This window comes from Podarcis muralis, chromosome 3 (assembly GCF_964188315.1).
Source record: "Podarcis muralis chromosome 3, rPodMur119.hap1.1, whole genome shotgun sequence".
NCBI lineage: Eukaryota > Metazoa > Chordata > Lepidosauria > Squamata > Lacertidae > Podarcis > Podarcis muralis.
The window spans coordinates 17,980,808-18,001,164 of record NC_135657.1 but is presented as its reverse complement, the minus strand read 5'-3'; the positions used below and the strand labels follow the sequence as shown (position 1 = coordinate 18,001,164).

Genomic DNA, 20,357 nt, shown 5'->3' with positions numbered 1-20,357 from the left:
GCAAATGGCTATGCCCTGTCTCCACAGTCAGAGGCAGAAATGCTTCTGAATACCCAATGCTGGAAACCACAGGAGGGGAGGGTCCTCTTGTGGGTTTCATAGGCATCGGCCACTGGGAAAATAGGATTCCAGACTAGATGGCCTGGTCCAATAGGCTCTTCCTATGTTCTTAAGGGACGCGGGTGGCGCTGTGGGTAAAACCTCAGCGCCTAGGACTTGCCGATCGTCAGGTCGGCGGTTCAAATCCCCGCGACGGGGTGTGCTCCCTTTGCTCGGTCCCAGCGCCTGCCAACCTAGCAGTTCGAAAGCACCCCTGGGTGCAAGTAGATAAATAGGGACTGCTTACTCGTGGGAAGGTAAACAGCGTTTCCGTGTGCTGCGCTGGCTCGCCAGATGCAGCTTCGTCACGCTGGCCACGTGACCCGGAAGTGTCTGCGGTTAGCGCTGGCCCCCGGCCTCTTAAGCGAGATGGGCGCGCAACCCTAGAGTCTGGCAAGACTGGCCCGTACGGGCAGGGGTACCTTTACCTTTATGTTCTTAAACCAGAATTCAGCTGACAATTTCACCTTTTCTGCTCCTTGCTAAAGAGTAATAAACTAAAGAAAAGGCATGTGATGCTTCTGGTAGGCAGACCTGCAAAACTGCCCGAGTTTTCTGGTTTCCTCCATTTCCCCCTTACAGCAGTAAAGGGTTCTACACTTTGTGGCTAGAGACATGCATGGAGTCAACATTTCACATAAACAAGACAAGCCACAAATTCTAAGCATGCTTACTTGAGAACAAGCTCCATTCATGGAAGTCAATTCCAGCTAACCATGTATAGAAGTGAGCTGTAGCTTGCATTAGTCTCTATAAGAGAAGACATGTGATGCTTACAGATTGTATCTGTAATGGAAGAATAGGTTACCAGAGTCCTCTTGTTTTCAGGCATCCAAAATTAAAATCTTGCAGCTGGGCTCTGACTTTAAAAAGTAAAGTGTATCCACGAAGCTACAGAAACCTTTGCACAAACGGCAATGACTCTCTGCATCCGCTGACTTGTTTTTAACAGATTGTGAGGGAGAACAGCGTATCCCTTCATGCGACTGAAATGCCTTCTTCCGAAGACCTGAATTTGGAGACTCTGGCGTAAGTAATCAAATGGGACCGATTCCTACTTCCTGTAGTCCTTGGGCAGGTATAGCAAAGGACAAACTCAGGGGCCCTAGACATATTATTTCAGTGGGTGTGGGAGGTTCTGTAGCATGGCAGCTCCTTGTGCTGTGGGGGCTATTATTGGGATATTGTTTTTATTTTTATTTTATATATTGCAATCTTTTTTGTGAACTGCCCTGAGACCTCCGGGTATAGGGCGGTATATAAATTCAGTAAATAAATAAAAAATATGTGGAGTCAGACCCCTTGATCCACGTGAGCCAGAGAGGCAGCGGGTCTTGTACAGCTGGCATGCGGGGAAACTTCTTCCCTGCGTGTCTGCCAAGCTGCTCAGCCAAGTCCTGCTCCCCTCTGGGGAAGGTCTCCTCGTGAGCCGGAAGTGCAGCAGGGCTTTGCTGAAACTCCCGGCTAACTGCTGACGTGTGGGAAAGCGCAACAGCCCTGCTGCATTCCAATGAGTTCGGGAATTGAACATGCATAAACGCCTGTACTGCAAATGTATTGCAATCAGGCACGTGTGCAGGCATCTCCTTCTGCTTGTTGAGCTTTTGGAAGTTAATAGAAATGCGTTGAATAAGTGGCTTTGCAGCTATAACAAAGGCGGCGTTTTTTCATCTCCGCCAAGCTAAGCAGTTGGCTCCTTACCTCTCTCGCCCTGACCTAGCCACTGTGATCCACGCGATGGTCACCTCCAGACTGGATTATTGTAACTCGCTCTACGTGGGGCTGCCCTTGAGACTGATCCAGAAACTCCAGCAGGTGCAGAATGCCGTGGCGAGACTCCTTACGGAGTCCTCGCTGCGGGATCACATTCACCAGGTGCTATAACACCTGCACTGGCTCAGGTTTAAAGGTTTAACCTTTAAAGCCCTATACGGCCTAGGACCCTCGTACCTACGGGACCGCCTCTCCTGATATGTCCCACGGAGAACCTTACGGTCTTAAAATAAAAACATCTTGGAGATCCCAGGCCACAGGGAGGTTAGGCTGGCCTCAACCAGAGCCAGAGCTTTTTCAGCCATGGCCCCGATCTGGTGGAACGTTCTATCACAAGAGACTAGGGCCCTGCGGGACTTGACGTCTTTCTGCAGGGCCTGCAAGACAGAGCTGTTCCACCAGGCCTTTGGCCAAGGCACAGTCTGACCCCCTCCTTCTGTAATCCTCATAGAACTCTAGCCCAATGATTGCCATTAATTTGGCTCTGAATTGATTTTAGAATGAATTGATTTTAGAATGTATTTCAATTAATTGATTATGATTTTATGTAAACTTTGTTATTTTTACTGTTGTTAGCCGCTCTGAGCCCGGCTTCGGCTGGGGAGGGCAGGATATAAATAAAATATTATTATTATTATTATTATTATTATTATTATTATTATTATTATTATTAATTTGCCAGTCTTCCTTTTTGCTTCCATCCATCTAGTCCCAAAGCCCCAGGGTTCAGTTGCATTTTTGCACTGTATTAGCAATATGAAAACAACCTCTTGAAAATATATAAACCAGGTTGTATCAAGATTACTTTCCCAACCCAAGCCTCTTTCCTGCAGGATCATCCCACAGCACCTCTGTAACATTTTAAGGTCCACAACCACACGGGCATGGCCAAATGCTTGGATCAACAGAAGCCCTGATTTATTGTTTTGAAGTTCCACGTGCTTGACCACTCCTGTGTGGTTTTGGACCCCTGAACATTACAGCTGAGCCATGGGATAAATTCATGGAAAAGTGTGTGTAGCAACAGCATCCTGAATGAGCAAAGGCTTATTTGCGAGCATTCCTAAGACAGGTCAGTTCACCCCTCCAGTGCTTTTTAGGAGAATTCAGCTTTCCTGTTGCAGAAGTAGCTCAATTGCATTATATTTTTTTTAACCAGAGAGGAAGTGGAAGCCAGTGTAATTTGATATAATCTTTTAACTGTATATGAAGACACACTTCATGCCAAACATTTCTTTTTAGGCAGGCTCATGTCTACATCATCGCTGGGGCCTGTTTGTCTTTGGGTTTTCGATTTGCCGGTTCAGAAAACCTAGCTGCCTTTAACTGCTTGGTAAGTGCATCAGTAGCTGGTCAGGATTTATTATCATAGACTTGCAGGGATGGGTTCTGGGTTCAAGCCCCATGTTGGGCAAAAGATTAATTCATTGCAGGGGGTTGGACTAGATGACCATTGTGGTCCCTTCCCCGCTCTATGATTCTATAGTGTAACGTAATCTCAGGGAAATATACAAGTCCAGGGTACATAATTTATGCCTCCCTAAACCCCCACTTTCCCACTGTTCTGTGTCTCTGAATTTCAAGGCCAAGTTGTGACTGCAGGGTCCCTGTGAAAGCTTGATATTGATACATGCTAAACCAGGAGTAGGAAACCTGTGACTCTCCAGATGTTTTTGCACAGTGATTTCCAGCATCCCTGATCAGTAAGCTCCCTGCTGAATGGAGCTAGAGGCAATTGGAGTCCCAACAGCTTCTAGGGAGGGGGACGCAGGTTCCCCACCCCATCCTAAAAGAAGAAAAGAGTTGGGGAATGATGTTTCTGTCAGGAGCTCGGCCTACACTCGAGTAGGACCCTGGCAGAGACACATACCCGACTGGCATGTTCCCTCCCTCCTGGTCAATCGTTCGGGAGCTTCAAAAGCTTTCTTCTGCCTGAACATCACAGTGACCGATGCCAACAGACACCGGCACACTTAGGGATCCACAGAGTCTTCGCAGTTTGCGTAACAGACCTCAGCAACTCAGCATTTTGGCTAATCTACTTTATTTACATATAAGCACAGACAGAGCACTGCAACATGGCTCCCTCTCTCTTTAGCATCAGACAGCAAAGAGAAAAAATGAACAAAGGACAATAGTCCCACTTCACAGAACACAGTAACACAAACATCCTGACTCTATCACTTCCCACCCTGTGGAGTCAAAACATATACCGTCATCTGATAGACAACAATCCCATGACTGAAATCATGGAGCAGGAATTCTAACAGTTTCTTCCAACTCTTCCATACTACGTTGCTTGAGCCATGTGGATGGTTTTACCATAATGATGAATGACATTTCAGCATCTCACGCCTGGGACAACTAGCTCATGCCTGCTTTCTGACAGCAGTGCATAGATCCACAAAGGGCCAGCAGCAGCAGCAGCAAACTTAAAATAACCTGCAGTCTTGTTACTGCAATAATATAATGTTCAGAACATTATAGGGTGCCTGTTTGAAGAAACACGGTTTTAACATGTTTTCTGGGAGGTTGCAAAGGGAGGCTGCAGTGTGTGTGTGTGTGTGTGTGTGTGGTTTGATGAAACGGGGGCAAAAACTGAGAAACCCCTGCTTCTAAACCTCTGGATTATAGGTTTAGAAGTGTTTGCTTCAGGGCCAGGTGGCTTTCAGGTCTCTTCTGATTCTGATCTTACGAAAGAATAATGAAGGGTGCATATTTATGGGCGAGACTTTAGCAGGGTGGACGAGTGAGTGGTTTGCATGTCTTGAGAGTCCAGGTTCACTCCCTGCCCCACAGTTGTTTCTTGCGCTTTCCTGACATGTGCCAATTTTGAATTCCTCCATCTAGTACACATTTGCAAAAGATTTCATGAAGTGTTTGTCCTCGGCTACGGCTTCCATAGTAAGTTTCTCCAGATTCACTATTGTTCATAGTAGAATCCAAAATTTTATAATGCTGTTTTGGTTGAATTTTTTGGGGAGGGGGAGAGGGATCACTGGACCATTACCCTGACCCCACACGTCCTCAAGTACTGCAGTAACCTACCCTTCTGCTAGCTAAACAGAGAGTTTGAGAAGAGGAATGGGTACTTGTTCCGAGTTTGCTCCACAGCTTGCTTTATTTATTTATTGCCTACTCTTGACCCTAAGGTCCCAGAGCAAGTTACAACATTAAAACACAATATTAAAAACAGTTTTAAACAACTTCCAGTCATAAAAACAAGGGGAGTCTTAAAAAACAAACACCTCAAGTGCCAAAAGCCAGAGCAAAGAGGTGCGTCTTGTATCATTTTCTAGAAGCTGTATAATGAAGGTACCAGGTGCATTTCTGTGGGGAAGGAGTTCTGTAACTTAGGGGCTCCCAAAGAGAAGTCCTTTTTGCAGGCTTCCACCCCCCCCCCAAGCGTCTGAGGACAGAGGGGCCCCTCTCCCAATGTCAGTGCCCAAGAGGGTCTGTAGGGAAGGATGTGGTCTTTCAGATATTTGGGGCCTGCATCGTTTACGCTTTAAGCACACCTGAGGACCTTGGATGGGGCCTGCAAATGAACTGGAAACCAGTCCAGCTATTCTAAAGCAGGGGTTATTTGAGATCCCTCCTTTGGCAATCCTCACAGAACTCTAGCCCAATGGTTGCCATTAATTTGATTTGAACTGATTTTATAATGAATTGGTTTTAGAATGCTGTATTATTTTACTGTTGTTAGCCGCTCTGAGCCTGGCTTCGGCTGGGGAGGGCGGGATATAAATTTATATATTTATTTATTTATTTATTTATTTGTTGTTGTTGTTGTTGTTGTTAAATAATATATTGTTATAATAATTATTATCTAAATGGGAACTGCATTTTGGACTGAGGTTTTCCAAGTGGGGAAGGGACTGGGACTGCCAAGTGAGCTCACCGTCCTTTCGCGCAAAAATCAACCCCTGGCCCCCCGCGAAAGTTTATTCAGTTCAGCAACCAGATTTACATACATGTTTTGCTGCTCTTTGGCGTTTTGGGAACCCCTTGCTGGCCTGCTGCAAACCACCCAAGAGTTCTGACTTAACTTTTGCCTGCTCCTAGTTTAGATGAAGGAGCAGTCTCTCCCCTGTGAGGAATGGTTACAACAGACACCTTAATGGTTGTCCTTATTTTAAAACCCAGACACACACACACTTAGCTAGGAGTAAGTCCCATTGAACTCAGGGAGCAGCCATTCATAGGATTGTGGGAGGGAAGTTATTGGTTTGCTTTTGCTTTTATTGTGTATTTTGCGTTCTCATTCTGCATTTTTATGCTGTGGAGTTGCCCTGTGGTCTTCAGATGGAGGGTGGTATTATTATTATTATTATTATTATTATTATTATTATTATTATTATTTCTGAATAAGATCTTCCTTGTTCCTGAGCCTGGGATTGTGTTGCTTCCCTGCTTAGGAGATACAAGTGGAACTGACCACTTGCCTCCTCTGTGTCCATATTCAAGGCAGGCCACTACAACCTGGAGACTTGCCTGAGCGTGGTGCTGATGTCCCTTGCGATGGTGATGGCGGGGTCGGGAAACCTGAAGGTCCTCCAGCTCTGCCGCTTCATGCACAAGAAGGCTGGTGGGGAGATGAACTACGGGTTCCACATGGCGCATCATATGGCTCTCGGGCTCCTCTTTTTGGGAGGGGGAAGGTAATAACGTCATTTCAAAGGGAAGCCTTTCCCCCTCAAAGCGAATATGCATATGAGCATCCCAATAGAATCATAGAGTTGGAAGAGACCCCAAGGGCCATCGAGTCCAACCCCCTGCCAAGCAGGAAACACCATCAGAGCACTCCTGACATATGGTTGTCAAGCCTCTGCTTAAAGACCTCCAAAGAAGGAGACCCCACCACACTCCTTGGCAGCAAATTCCACTGTCAAACAGCTCTTACTGTCAGGAAGTTCTTCCTAATGTTTAGGTGGAATCTTCTCTCTTGTAGGTTGGATCCATTGCTCCGTGTCTGCTTCTCTGGAGCAGCAGAAAACAACCTTTCTCCCTCCTCTATATGACATCCTTTTATATATTTGAACATGGCTATCATATCACCCCTTAACCTCCTCTTCTCCAGGCTAAACATGCCCAGCTCCCTTAGCCGTTTCTCATAAGGCATCGTTTCCAGGCCTTTGACCATTTTGGTTGCCCTCCTCTGGACACGTTCCAGTTTGTCAGTGTCCTTCTTGAACTGTGGTGCCCAGAACTGGACACAGTACTCCAGGTGAGGTCTGACCAGAGCAGAATACAGTGGCACTTTGACGTGCTTTCGAACTGCTAGGTTGGCAGGAGCAGGGACCGAGCAACTGGTGCTCACCCTGTCGTGGGGATTTGAACCGCCAACCTTCTGATCAGCAAGTCCTAGGCTCTGTGGTTTAACTCACAGCGCCACCCGTGTCCCATATATGTGTATACACACACACACACACACACACACACACACACACAGATTGGTACCTCTGGTTGCGAACAGGATCTGTTCCGGATGCCCGTTCGCAACCTGAAAAGAATGCAACCCGTGTCTGCGCACGCGCGGGTTGCGATTCGCCGCTTCTGCGCATGTGCGTGACATCATTTTGCGCGAGTGGCGAAACCCGGAAGTAACCCTTTCCAGTACTTCTAGGTCACCACGGGATGCAACCTGAAAATGCGCAACCTGAAGGAAATGTAACATGAGGTATGACTGTATATATTCTTTCTTTGCAGGTACTCACTTAGCACTTCAAATTCTTCCATTGCTGCCCTGCTTTGTGCCGTGTATCCTCACTTCCCAGTTCACAGTACGGATAACAGGTAAGGCTTAACCAGCAGAGTTGGTTAAAACAAAGATCCTAGGAAAGCCCGGTTGGACCCAGCAACAGATAATGCGTTCTGCACCTTGGGAGGCTTTATTTCAGTTTCCCGGTGCCTGTTGAATGCAGTTAGATTCTGGACGGAGCCTTAAAATTACCTTCCTGCAGTAATTGCACTCTTTGTATGCACAGGTATCACCTCCAGGCCTTGCGGCATCTGTATGTTCTGGCAGCAGAGCCCAGGCTCCTTGTCCCTGTGGACGTGGATACAGATACGCCTTGCTACTCACTGCTGGAGGTTACCTACAAGGTAGACTTGATTCTGTGGGGTGAAGGGGACTTACCCAAAAGGGTGGGGGCAGAATGTACACAGTCCCTCTGAGCCAGCATGGTTGTCATGTGCTTTCTTCAGTGATACAGGTTGACTAAAGTGTGTGGTTTATTTTGTATTTCTGCGCCCCCCCCCAAGGGAACTCAGTGGTATGAGGAAACAACCGAGGAACTGATGGCACCCACTCTTCTTCCCGAACTCCACTTACTGAAGCAGGTATATGACGGAGCTTGCTTTATGGCAGCCTTCTTCGGCTGGGTCCTCTCCTGCTGTTTTGGTCTACAACTCCCATCAGCCCCAACAAGCACAGCTGGGGGGGCAGGGTAGAAGCAGCCATAGTGTAATTCCAAGATGCAATGGGTGGAAATAGTATAGCCCCTTGGCATGCCACCTTACGACATCATAGGTTTGATATTTATTATAGAAAGTAGGGTGCGATACCATGAGAATTAGTGGAGACAGGGCTTGGGGTTAGGTTGCTCGGTTTAACAACTCTGCTTTTAAACTTGGTTTGCAAAATCCCCCACTATTTTGCACCTGCAGTCCCGCTCTGGATTTCCAGTTAAGGAATGGAAAGTTCATTGGTGGAATGTCATCTCAGGTGCATCTTTTGTGACTTACGGAGTACAGCTCCTAGAGGGTCTAATAAACCAACCTTTCTCAACCTGTGGGTCCCCAGATGTTGTTGGACTACAACTCCCATCACCCCTAGCTAGCAAGACCAGAGCTCAGGGATGATGGGAGTTGTAGTCCAACAACATCTGGGGACCCATAAGTTGACAACCACTGTAATAAACCGTGCATGTTTTGGGTCTTGAAAGGGAGGACATTAAAAGTCCCTGGGTGTGAGTGACACTGCCCGTGGTGTTTTGATCCCATCCAATATGTATAATTCCCTGTGTAACTGATTTTTATTTTTATTTTATGTTTCCAGATCAGAGTGAAAGGCCCCCGATACTGGGAGCTGCTGATTGATTTAAGCAGAGGCACACACCATTTAAAGTAAGTAGTCCTGGTGAAGCTTTTGCAATAACAGTATAGCAGCCCACAATTATGGCTGCACTGCAGACACACCAAAGTCCAAATTTAAGCTGCTGTTGCAATTGTTGGAAAATCTGTTTGCTTGTAGGAGTTGTCCAGTGGCTGGTGTTAAGCAGATATGCAGTTTTTAACTTTATATATATATGTCAACCTTGACCCAGCAATTTTCTCCTATGCGTGGAACACCTGTGGATTTTTCCCATCTTCTGCAAAGCAGAAAAGACCTCTCCTCCCTTTTGCACATGAAACTCACATGAGATCCAACTCTGTGCCTGTTATAAAATGGATCCGGTGCAGACTGCTGGAACAAAGGTGTTACAGTGTGAAAATTGACAGAACAACAACAGGACTATCACACACTTCCATCTGGTTTGCGAATACATCAGCAGGGTAAAAACAGGCAATAAAATCAATTGAATTGAATAGAATAGAATTAATAGAATTGAAAACATCTAGGGCAGATAGCCAACCAGTCCCTCAAAATGGTGTTCCTACTTCAAAGAAAAGCAAGAAATCTGTCCGAGGCCTTCAAGGAAATCTAGGTTTCCCTTTTTTGAAATATTGTTTTGGGTCACTGATTAACCTTCATAGCTCCTTCCCATTTTGTGACATTTGCTCCCCGCCATTTTTTCTTGGCTTTCTCTTTCATATTCTTCATGACAGTAGACATGCAGATATCCTTATCCGACAACTCTTAATGCATAGCTTATGGGTTCATGATGCAGCCACCTTGCTAAAGCTAAGCAGGTGTGTGTCTGGGCAGTGCCTGGATGGGAGCCCACCTGGGAACGTAATGAGTTCTATGTTGGATATAAATGTATATCAGTGGATAAAACTCTGCAGAATAAAACAACAGTGCTTCACCTCAGCATTTGTAGGGAACTGAGTGTGGAATTTGTAGTGCTTTCAGTTGTTGCATGGTACAATGATAATCTGTACTCAAGATATGTGAATTAGCATGGATAACTTCTTAATCTGAAACAAAAAACCCCCAAACCTTCCTTTCTTCTTGCAGATCAATTCTTTCAAAAGATGGAGTCCTGTATGTAAAACTGAGGGCTGGGCAGCTTTCATACAAAGAGGACCCAATGGGTTGGCGAAGCCTTTTGGCGCAGACTGTCACTCACCGGAATGCGGATGCCCGGGCGTTCAAGGTAGTCCTTATGGCCACTGTTGAGGGAAAAAAGCTGCAATGAATATAAACTATATAACATGGGTAGGCAAACTAAGGCCTGGGGGCTGGATCCGGCCCAATCGCCTTCTAAATCTGGCCCGCAGACGGTCTGGGAATCAGCATGTTTTTACATGAGTAGAATGTGTCCTTTTATTTAAAGCAGAATGTGTGCTTTTATTTAAAATGCATCTCTGGGTTATTTGTGGGGCTTGGGAATTCGTTCATTTCCCCCCAAAAAATATAGTCCGGCCCCCCACAAGGTGAGGGACAGTGGACTGCCCCCCTGCTGAAAAACTTTGCTGACCCCTACAGTATATAACAAGCAAAAAGCGAAAAAAACCTGAATTTTCCATTGGGTTGTGAGGCCAGTGGTTATAAGGAAGAGCCATCTTTGGGAAATTAACGCAAGCTGTGAAAGGCAGCTGTCATTCTGGTGCAAATTTCACTGGGAAGACTCCAAATGTCTCCGCATTGGCCCCTGTGGCACCTCATGTCAGTGCAAAATGAGAAACTGACCTGCATTGGGGAAAGTTTCAGCGGCCTGTCTCATTCTCCCCCAAAGGGCTGAGATAATACCACTTCGTTGGCTCAGCTGTGCTGGTAAGGTAGCAAGATTTTCAGCTGCTTGAATCTGTTTTTCAGGTCAGAGCTTTTTGCTAAGGGGTAGTGTTATCTCCATTACGTTTTTTCCCATTCGTCTGGGAGGTGGCAGCCTGCAGTGAGGAAGGGTTGTATGAATTGCACTTTCCCCATGAACCGCAAAGAAGGAAACAATCCTTAATTTTAAATGTCACCTTCCTTTTCAGCCAGAAGCTATTTCTGCTTTTACATCTGATCCTGCGCTGCTTTCATTTGCTGACTATTTCTGCAAACCGGCTGCAAACACGGGGCAAGTAAGTTGTCAGGTGCAAAACCTAGCTTAAAAAAAAAAATTAAAAGGCAGGCTTCGGCAGAGCCAATGTGAAACTCCACTCTCATGCATGCTCTCAGAGACAGCATGCCTGTAAATGCCCAATTGCTGGGAGTTATTGTAAGGCTTTGGGAAGACTAGAGTATCTCGGTTTTGCACAGGAGGAATTTAAAAATTAAAGAACGTATGGGTGGGATGATTCGCATTCTAGTTGACAAAATCAGCCTCTCCAAAGTCTGTTTAAACTACCAGCAGAGTAGGCAGTATGCCGGTATGGGCAGCTTGCCAAGGAACCAGGCAGAGGGCCTTCTCGGTAGTGGTGCCCGCCCTGTGGAACGCCCTCCCATGTCAAAGAGATAAACAACTATCTGATGTTCAGAAGACGTCTGAAGGCAGCCCTGTTTAAGGAAGTTTTTAATGACTGATGTTTTAATGTATTTTTAATCTTTGTTGGAAGCCGCCCAGAGTGGCCAGATGGGCTGGGTATTATTATTATTATTATTATTATTATTATTATTATTATTATTAATTGGATTCAATCAGCCTTAGCCTGCAAGACCAATGGTCAGTGGCAATAGGAGTTATATTCCAATAACATCTGGCTCCCCACCCACTGCAACATTTATGGTGCATTTCCCCCCCCAAATTACCTCTTCTTCGTTTTTTTAGAAACAGGAAGTGTTCGACCTTTTCTCTTCTATCCTGTACGAGTGTGTTACTCAGGAAAATCCTGAAATGTTGCCGGCTTACATCGCAATTGACCAGGTAAAAGCATGCTGCAGAATCCTTTTCATTTCAGCAAAGTGTTGCTTATTTTCCTGCTGGTTTTTGCCCGTTAAGAAAGCAAAGACGAAAAGCCTATTGCATTTGTAATCGCAATATATCTTGATTTTTAACCTATGGGAACGTGTCTGCATGAATGAGTAGTTGTAGCAGAATCCTGCCACCTTGTGACACTGATCACGCAAACTCCCCCTAAGCTTTCTTTCTGATTATGTAAGTCTCTAAACGACTCATTTTATAAACTAGTTATCTGTAGCTCCAACAGTATTGAGTTAATTCAAGCTCTTTTTTCCTTTTCCGCTAGGCTGTGAGAAGACTGGAAAAAAGAGAAATGTCAGAGACATTTGACTTGTGGCAGATAAAGTTGGTTCTAGAATTTTTCAGTTCCAGAAGTCACCAGGAGAGAATGAGGAAGAATCCACACCGGGGCCTTTTTATGAACTCTGAGTTTTTACCTGTGATTAAGTGTTCCATCGATAATACCTTGGATCAGTGGCTGCAAGGTAAAAATAGCAGGGGATTTGCCGCTAAAAGAAGCAAGTTCTGTGCAGTTGGCAGATAGGACTCTCCTCTGAATGGCAACGTAGCTAAGCCAAGACCATGAATTCCTAAGACCATGAATTTCTGCCCCCAAACGACCCGATGTTCATTTGTAATCTCTAGTAAGGTTTTTGTGTGTGCGCGCAAGCCAGAAAGTCTTAAAACAATTCAGTTCTTACTGTGATTTGAAGCTGTTCCAAAAATAAAAACATCTGGCTCTGTATGGGCTGAATCCAGTTAAGTCATTGTGCAAGCCAACAACTTCCACGTGTTCAGTGGAACTTCCCCTCCCTCTCTTCCCCTTGTGTGTGGAGGGCTGGGGGAACTCCCGGAGCAGACTGGGGGGGGGGGTGGCAGTGTGGGGGTGCATGTGAGGCGGGAGAGGATGGAGAAGTTCTGTGTCACGGGTGGAAATTGTTCCGCTCATGCAATGACTTCGTGGAGACATTAAAAGTGAGAATTTTGTTTTACTCATTTCTGTGCCACCCTTCAATTTAAATTACTCCCAAGGCAGCTTGCACAATACAGTGGTACCTCTGGTTACATACTTAATTTGTTCCAGAGGTCCGTTCTTAGCCTGAAACTGTTCTTAACCTGAAGCACCACTTTAGCTAATGGGGCCTCCCACTGCCAGAGCACGATTTCTGTTCTCATCCTGAAGCAAAGTTCTTAACCCGAGGTACTATTTCTGGGTTAGCGGAGACTGTAACCTGAAGCATATGTAACCTGAAGCGTATGTAACGCGAGGTACCACTGTAAAACCAATAGACAATCTCAAAAACAAAACAAAAATGCAAACCAATTTTCTTAACACTGCTTTCTTTTAATACTGCTGCTAATAGTTTTCAACATTAGGAAATTTAAAACAAAAACAAACGCATTTTTTTTTTACAGGTAACCAAAGTGTGTCATAGGGACGCGGGTGGAGCTGTGGTCTAAACCACTGAGCCTCTTGGGCTTGCCGATCAGAAGGTCGGCGGTTCAAATCCCCGTGACAGGGTGAGCTCCTGTTGCTCAGTCCCAGCTCCTGCCAACCTAGCAATTCGAAAGCACCTCAAAAAGTGCAAGTAGATAAATAGATACCACTGTGGTGGGAAGGTAAACGGCATTTCTGTGCGCTGCTCTGGTTTCGCCAGAAGCGGCTTAGTCATGGTGGCAACATGACCCAGAAAAACTGTCTGCGGACCCCATCTATGTGCCATTAAGGGGGGCGGAGATCTGGACTATCTCTCTGCATCTTCTTAGGGAAGTCCACCCCCCTTCCTGGAGAATAAGATTATTTTTAATAAGCTTTGTCCTGGGAGGAATCAAACAACTCTGGCTTCCCTCTTTTTACCATAGCCCTGTTTCAAGCATTCAAATAATACAAATAATACAAATTAATAATAATGATGATGATAATGATGATAATAATTTATTTATTTATTTATTTATACCCCGCCCATCTGACTGGGCTTCCCCAGCCACTCTGGGCGGCTTCCAACAAAATATTAAAATACAGTAATGCATCAAACATTAAAAGCTTCCCTAAACTGGGCTGCCTTCAGATGTCTTCTAAAAGTCTGGTAGTTGTTGATCTCTTTGACATCTGGTGGGAGGGCGTTCCACAGGGCGGGTGCCACTACCGAGAAGGCCCTGTGCCCCTGTCTCCATCTCAGTTGGCTCCGCCTCTTCCCTCATTGAGCAGGAAGTTCTGAAGGCGGGGCTCTATTCTCACAGAGAAATTAGAAAGTCCTGATCATTGGGGACAGGGGAGCATATTCAGCTCCATGCTGCCAGAAAAGGACTCTAATCAAACTGTTACACCCCCCCACGCACACACAAATGAAGAAATCCAGTGTAATAATAGCAAACTCACTTGCAAAGTGCTAACCTTTATGTAGCCAGAACAACATCATTGACACACAAGAGGGAGAGAGATTAGGAGGCGTGGGGAGCCCAGCCTTTGTGCAGAAGTACAAAAACAGAACCCAAAAACTTTAGGAACAAAAATAAAGGAGGGCTCAGCCCACCCCAAACCGCCCAGTGCGGATTGAGCATGCTCAGTTGCCACAGAATGCTGATTGGCTGTTGAGAGCGGTGCGGAACGGAAAACCAGGAGAAGGGCAAATGGATTGGAGTGTCTTAGAAGGTCATGGCTGGCTGGTTATCATCAATTTTTGTGTGTATAGCCAAGGGCCTTTACAATGAACGACAGAGGGCAAGAGCAAGGCTTTCCTCTGAAACCACACAACATAACCTATAGAATTTTACAGCATAAAAAAAAATTACAGCAAAAAAGTTTTACAATTAGAAATCATCAACATAGCTTCTTAGCTGCCAGAGCAAATTTGTCTACCAGGTGTGTAATTTTTAGGTGTTTATCAGCTAAGAGTTGGGCTGTCATTTCCTGGGGGAATCCTAAGTGGGTGACAACCACTTAAGAATAGACAATATTTTTCTCTCTCTGGGCATTGTATATAGGGGCAAATCAGCCAGTAGTGAGTGCATGATATCCTTGAGCTGGTTGCATCCATAGGTGCCCTTGCTTGTCAGAACCTTGAACCAAGAACATTCCACACTGCAACATTTTGCTGCGCTTCCATCTGCTAAATCTGAGCTTCACCTCTCTTGTGTGTTGCAGCTGGAGGCGACGTCTGCTTGCACTCCTATTTAAGTGGACAGCCAACCGACGAATCTCAGCTAAGTATATTGGCCTGCTTCCTCATATATCATTCTGTTCCAACACCGGCGCAGCTGTTAGCTGGAGGCTTGGAAGGTAAGATTAAAACCCAGCTATTAATCACAATTATTGGGTGGGTGGGGGAAATAACACTGAGAAAACCTTGGATTACCAACACTGTACAAAAATGCAAAAGTTGGTCCATCTCAACCTAAGCCTAATCTTACAATTGTAGTGTTGGGAGGGAACCCAAGGGTCATCTAGTCCAACCCCCTGCAATGCAGGAATCAGAGCCACCCAGAGATGTTGGAAACTGAATATGGGTCCTTTTCCGTGCAAGCCTTGTGCTCTGCTCTTTTTTTTTTTTTTTTTAATCATGCAAATATGTCTTTATTAATTTAAATTACCATCATACAAATACATTACAAATAATTACAACAACATTTCATACGAAAATGAAAATGAAAAAAGAAAAAACGAAAAATTCTTCAAATCAGTACTTGTTCTTCCCCTTTGTTTCTTTAAAACATTAAACGGTTTTTTGCTATTCATCCCCCTATTGACTTCCTTCCCTCCTGCTTTCAGGCTTCTTAATATCTACTGTTTGTCTCTCTGCAGTTGGTTTTTTTTTTTTAAATTTGTATATACATCGTGAGATTTATATCAAACCCGCTATAGTCATCAGGTTTTTATGTTTCCCTTCCATGTAGGTCAAAAATTTATTCCAGTCGTTCACGAACTTTGCTTTCTTTTGGTTCCTAATTCTTTGCGTCAATTTTGCTAAACTTACGAAGTCGAATAATTTTATTTGCCACTCTTCAATTGTTGGGGTATTTTGACTTTTCCAATTTTGGGCGATTAACAATCTGGCCGCGGTCGTAGCATACTGAAATAGCACTTTATCTTCTTTTTTAATCTCGTCCCCCACAATTCCTAATAGGAATGCTTCCGGACGTTTAGGAAATGTATATTTAAATATTTTTTTCATTTCATTATAAATTAATTCCCAATATTTCTTCATTTCCTCGCATGTCCACCACATGTGGAAGAAATTGCCTTCTTTAGTTCTACATTTCCAGCAGTTCTTATTACTGGTTTTGTACATTTTCCCCAGCTTTGCTGGGGTAATGTACCACCTGTACATCATCTTTTCTAAGTTCTCCCTCAGTGATACACATGCTGTAAATTTCATTCCGCTAGACCATAATTCAGACCATCTGTCACATTCTATGTTATAACCCAAGTCCATAGCCCATCTTGTCATTACCCCTTTTATTTCCTCATCTTTCGTATCCCATTCTAGTAGTATATTATACATTTTCGATAATAATTTATTTTTACCTTCAATTATCTCTGTCTGGAACTTCGATTTTTTTTCGTTCATGCCTATCTTTTTATCCGCTGTCCATATCGCATTTATTTGATGGTATTGTAACCACCCCGAGAGCTCATTCTTCAAATCTTCATACGTTTTCATCCTCCATCCACCTTCCGTTTTTGTCAGTAAATCCTCGTATGTTAATCTTTTACCCTCCATGTTTACCTTTTTTATTATCAGCATATCCGTTGGGGATAGCCACCAAGGTGTTCTCCATTCTAGGAGTTTTTTATTTCTCTCCCACACTTCTAAAAGGGGGCCCCTAATGATATGATTCGAAAATCCCTTATGGATCTTTTCTGCTCTTGAGCGTCAGCCTCTCAATAAATCAGCTATTGCAATATGTTCATTTGGCCAACATGCGGTTGCTCTCTTTAGCAGTACTTTACCAGTTGTAAGGAACAAGAAGGCAGGAGCTGAATAAATGATGATGATGATAATAATATAACAAAATGAGTTTATGTCAGTGCAAATAATATTAATAATAATAATATTTATACTCCACCCATCTGGCTAGGTTTCCCCAGCTGCTCTGGGTGGCTTCCAGAAGAATATAAAAACATAACAAAATGTAAAATGCAGCGACATATTTTATACACACAACAGGTATGAACTGTGTGGTGTAGTGGTTAAAAGCGGTAGTCTTGTAATCTGGTGAACCGGGTTCGCTTCCCCGCTCCTCCACATGCAGCTGCTGGGTGACCTTGGGCCAGTCACACTTCTTTGAAGTCTCTCAGCCTCACTCACCTCACAGAGTGTTTGTTGTGGGGGAGGAAGGGAAAGGAGAATGTTAGCCGCTTTGAGACTCCTTCGGGTAGTGATAAAGTGGGATATCAAATCCAAACTCTTCTTCTGTGCTGAAGCAGAGTTGCCATTCTGCATCTAAAATCCACTGTTTTGGTATATTTGTTCTACTTGAAGGTGTAATCATTTCCCCCTCGTCTCCTTTATCCTTCTAGGTTGCACAACCTTCTCTGAATTGCTGTTGAAATTCAAGCCCCTGGGAATGCCAGTCCGTGCCCTTCTAAGACTCGCCCCTCTGTTGCTGGGGAATCCACAGGCAATGTTTTTGTGAAAGCAATAACTTGAATTTGACACAACCAAGTGACCAAAACGCCAGTATCCGTTTAGCATTTGACGTCGGACGAAAGATGCATTGATGAAGTCAGGCTTTGCTTTCTAAGTTTACAAACTTCTTCCTTGGCGTTTTCCATTCCCTTTTTATGTTTTGAGAGTGATTAAAAAAAAGAGAGAGAGCTTTATATATTGTTGGACGGTTTACATGCCCGTGCTAATTAATATGTTTACTTTTTGTAAATAAAGCTTGTTTGCCAAAAGAGAGAGAGAGAGAGAAATATTGATGATGAACTGGGAAAATAAACCACCTGGAATCAATTTGTCAACAGCTCTTTTCGACACAGCATCCTTGAACTAGCGGCGCTACGTTGCCCGCTTCTTCTAAATGTTGCGATTTGAATCTCCAGGTGGGAGAATCACACAGAGCTCAGCTCAGTGCCTTCTTTGAAGTCACCTTTGCACATATACTTCCAAAGTCTGATTGCTCAAAACAAGCAAAACCTATAGTATACTACTACTGCCATTCATACTCCTTCAGTGTAGAATGGTAGCGAGGGTGAGAGTGCTGGCTATCCATCATGATGAATTCAGGTTCCATGCACTTTCAGAGAGGAACTATATGTTACAAGAAACACGGGTGTGCCAATGCTGTGCTACTTCGACTTTCTTCCTGCCACTACCCTCCCCACCCCACCCAGTAATACAGTTTTCCTTATGCTGTGATCTGCTTAGTTATTTATAAAATTTGCTACCGTTTTGGGGATAGCCCACCCAAGGTGGTTTTTAAAAGTATAAAGCAGTGGGTGGAATTCAACATAGTGTTAAGGGGAGAACAAAGTCTGCTTGTGCAACAGGACTTTCTTCCCCTGTGTTCCCCCAGCCCTCCAGAACAGATTTAGGGGCTGCAGGAGGAAGCACACATTGTTCCATGCATGGAACAACTTAGTTGAATCCTGCAAAGTACATATGAAAAACTTAACAACACCAATATTGAATATCCTTTAAAACCTGGGCTAATTACAACCCTATCAACAAAACCTATTTTTGTTGGCATCTGGCTGTCTCGAGAGACAATGGAGTGCACCTCCAGGGGTGAAGTCAAGCTGCTGGAGAATCACAGCGCCTGCTGTGGCTGCAGAGGGAAGAATCCCTGATAGGTGGAGATCCAACCTCTTTAGAAACCTCCAGTGAAGGAGAGTCCACCACCTTCCAGTGAAGTCTGTTCCACTGTGACTCTTCCTCTGAAGGGTTTTCATGCTCACAACAGCTGTGGAACCTGTAGTCTTCTAGAAGTTTGTGGGCCTCAGTCCCAACCAGCATGGCCAGTGTCCTAGATCTGAGTTATGGTCTAGCCCAGTGGTTCTCAGAACTGTTTTTCTCAGGGCCACGCTTTCAGAATAAAAAAATTTGCTCGCACCATACCAAGTTTAAATTGACAAAAATACATTGGAAAACATTTGTCCTCAGTATCACCTGATGCTCTTGCTCTCATTTTGAAAAGGTATCTATCCATATTCTGCAAATAATTTTCTTATATACTAGTGTTTAAATGTTTCTTTGATGGCCCTTGAATCTTCCTGCCACACCCTTTGAGAACCACTGGTCAAGCCGCAGCTGAAGGCCACCAAATCTCTCCCCCTTTTTTAACAGGTGTCAGAAACCGAACCTGGAACACACTGCATGCAGTGCATATTCATTCTATGCGTAAGCTATGTGTCAGGTGTGCGTGCAGGAGCCAGGCCCTGTGACCAATAGGACTGCAGGACTGGGGCCTTCCCAAGTTCGTTCTGAGGAGGCAAGGCGCAGCCACACAGGTGAGGCCGATTGGTAACTCACAGCACCTGGTGGCAAGAGGCGGGAAGGGATATAAGGTCAGCATTTTCCCTTCAGCTCTTTGCCACAGCAACACATTCCCTGCCTTGCTGCGTTTGACTCCTTGCTTCCTGACCCTCGGACTCTTGGCTTCTTGACTCCTGGCTCTCTGACCCTCAGAATCTTGGCTTTCTGACGCCTGGCTTTTGGACTCCCGTTCCTGCTCCCACCCCGCCATCTTGCCCCCAGCCCCGACGTCCCCAGCCGGGACTTCAATCACCCGTGAACCGAACCATGACACTATGTTACACACTCCAGTTCCTGATGGGATATTAGTCTAGGAATGTATCTGCGCTTACAGCATGCAAGCTAAATGGGTGGTGATAAGGAACCAAGAAAGCCAGCAAAGAGAACAAGCAATGAAAATCCAAACTATAGCAGTTGCTTTAAATTTAAAAAATATAGGTATTTTATTCTTGATCATTAAGCAAGCAAGACGGTATACAAATGCATAGCATACTCATGCAAGTGTGCGACTGCAACCCCTTGCTTAGCCAATTTTACAATTCACCTAAATTAATTATTGCACGCAGAGCTCATACACAGCTGCAACTCCATGTGTTAAAACTGGCAACGTTTAGAAAGCAAGGGGAGGAAGAGTGTCAAGGGGGGAATGGCCACATCCCTCTTTTATATAAATGCTATTTATAACTAAACTGCAGAAGTTTATTTCATTTGTTGAGCGAATAGCAGTAGAAGCATAGAGTTGGAAGGGCCCCCCAAAGATCATCTAGTTCAACCCCCTGCAATGTGGGAATCTCAGCTAAAGTATCTGTTATGTACTGAGTTGAATAGGATCCAAAAGGCAGCAGTCTGATTGGTCCTAGAACAATCGGATTCAGAATGCAGCAGTCTGATTGGTCTGCAGGAGCCACCCAATCCAGCTCCAGGTGGAAGTGAATCCGCAACCTGATTGGCTAAT

General features: G+C 44.7%; 1 protein-coding gene across 6 annotated transcripts in view; it reads left to right on the top strand.

Moving 5' to 3' along the window:
* The window catches only part of ANAPC1 (anaphase promoting complex subunit 1), a 60,064-nt gene extending 42,237 nt beyond the window's left edge, over positions 1-17,827 (top strand). For 5 of the 6 annotated variants that reach the window (XM_077925498.1, XM_077925497.1, XM_077925495.1 and 2 more), the window contains exons 35-48: positions 1,052-1,128; positions 3,115-3,205; positions 4,723-4,776; positions 6,340-6,533; positions 7,582-7,668; positions 7,860-7,977; positions 8,137-8,214; positions 8,933-9,000; positions 10,055-10,193; positions 11,020-11,106; positions 11,793-11,888; positions 12,211-12,409; positions 15,070-15,204; positions 17,446-17,827. In XM_077925498.1, the coding sequence (XP_077781624.1) occupies positions 1,052-1,128; positions 3,115-3,205; positions 4,723-4,776; positions 6,340-6,533; positions 7,582-7,668; positions 7,860-7,977; positions 8,137-8,214; positions 8,933-9,000; positions 10,055-10,193; positions 11,020-11,106; positions 11,793-11,888; positions 12,211-12,409; positions 15,070-15,204; positions 17,446-17,561 (1,539 nt within the window). In that variant the 3' untranslated portion in view covers positions 17,562-17,827. Of the gene's footprint in view, positions 1-1,051; positions 1,129-3,114; positions 3,206-4,722; positions 4,777-6,290; positions 6,534-7,581; positions 7,669-7,859; positions 7,978-8,136; positions 8,215-8,932; positions 9,001-10,054; positions 10,194-11,019; positions 11,107-11,792; positions 11,889-12,210; positions 12,410-15,069; positions 15,205-17,445 lie in introns of those variants that run through there. The other variant, XR_013392123.1, reaches the window with a different exon arrangement.
* Positions 17,828-20,357: the final 2,530 nt, after the last annotated feature.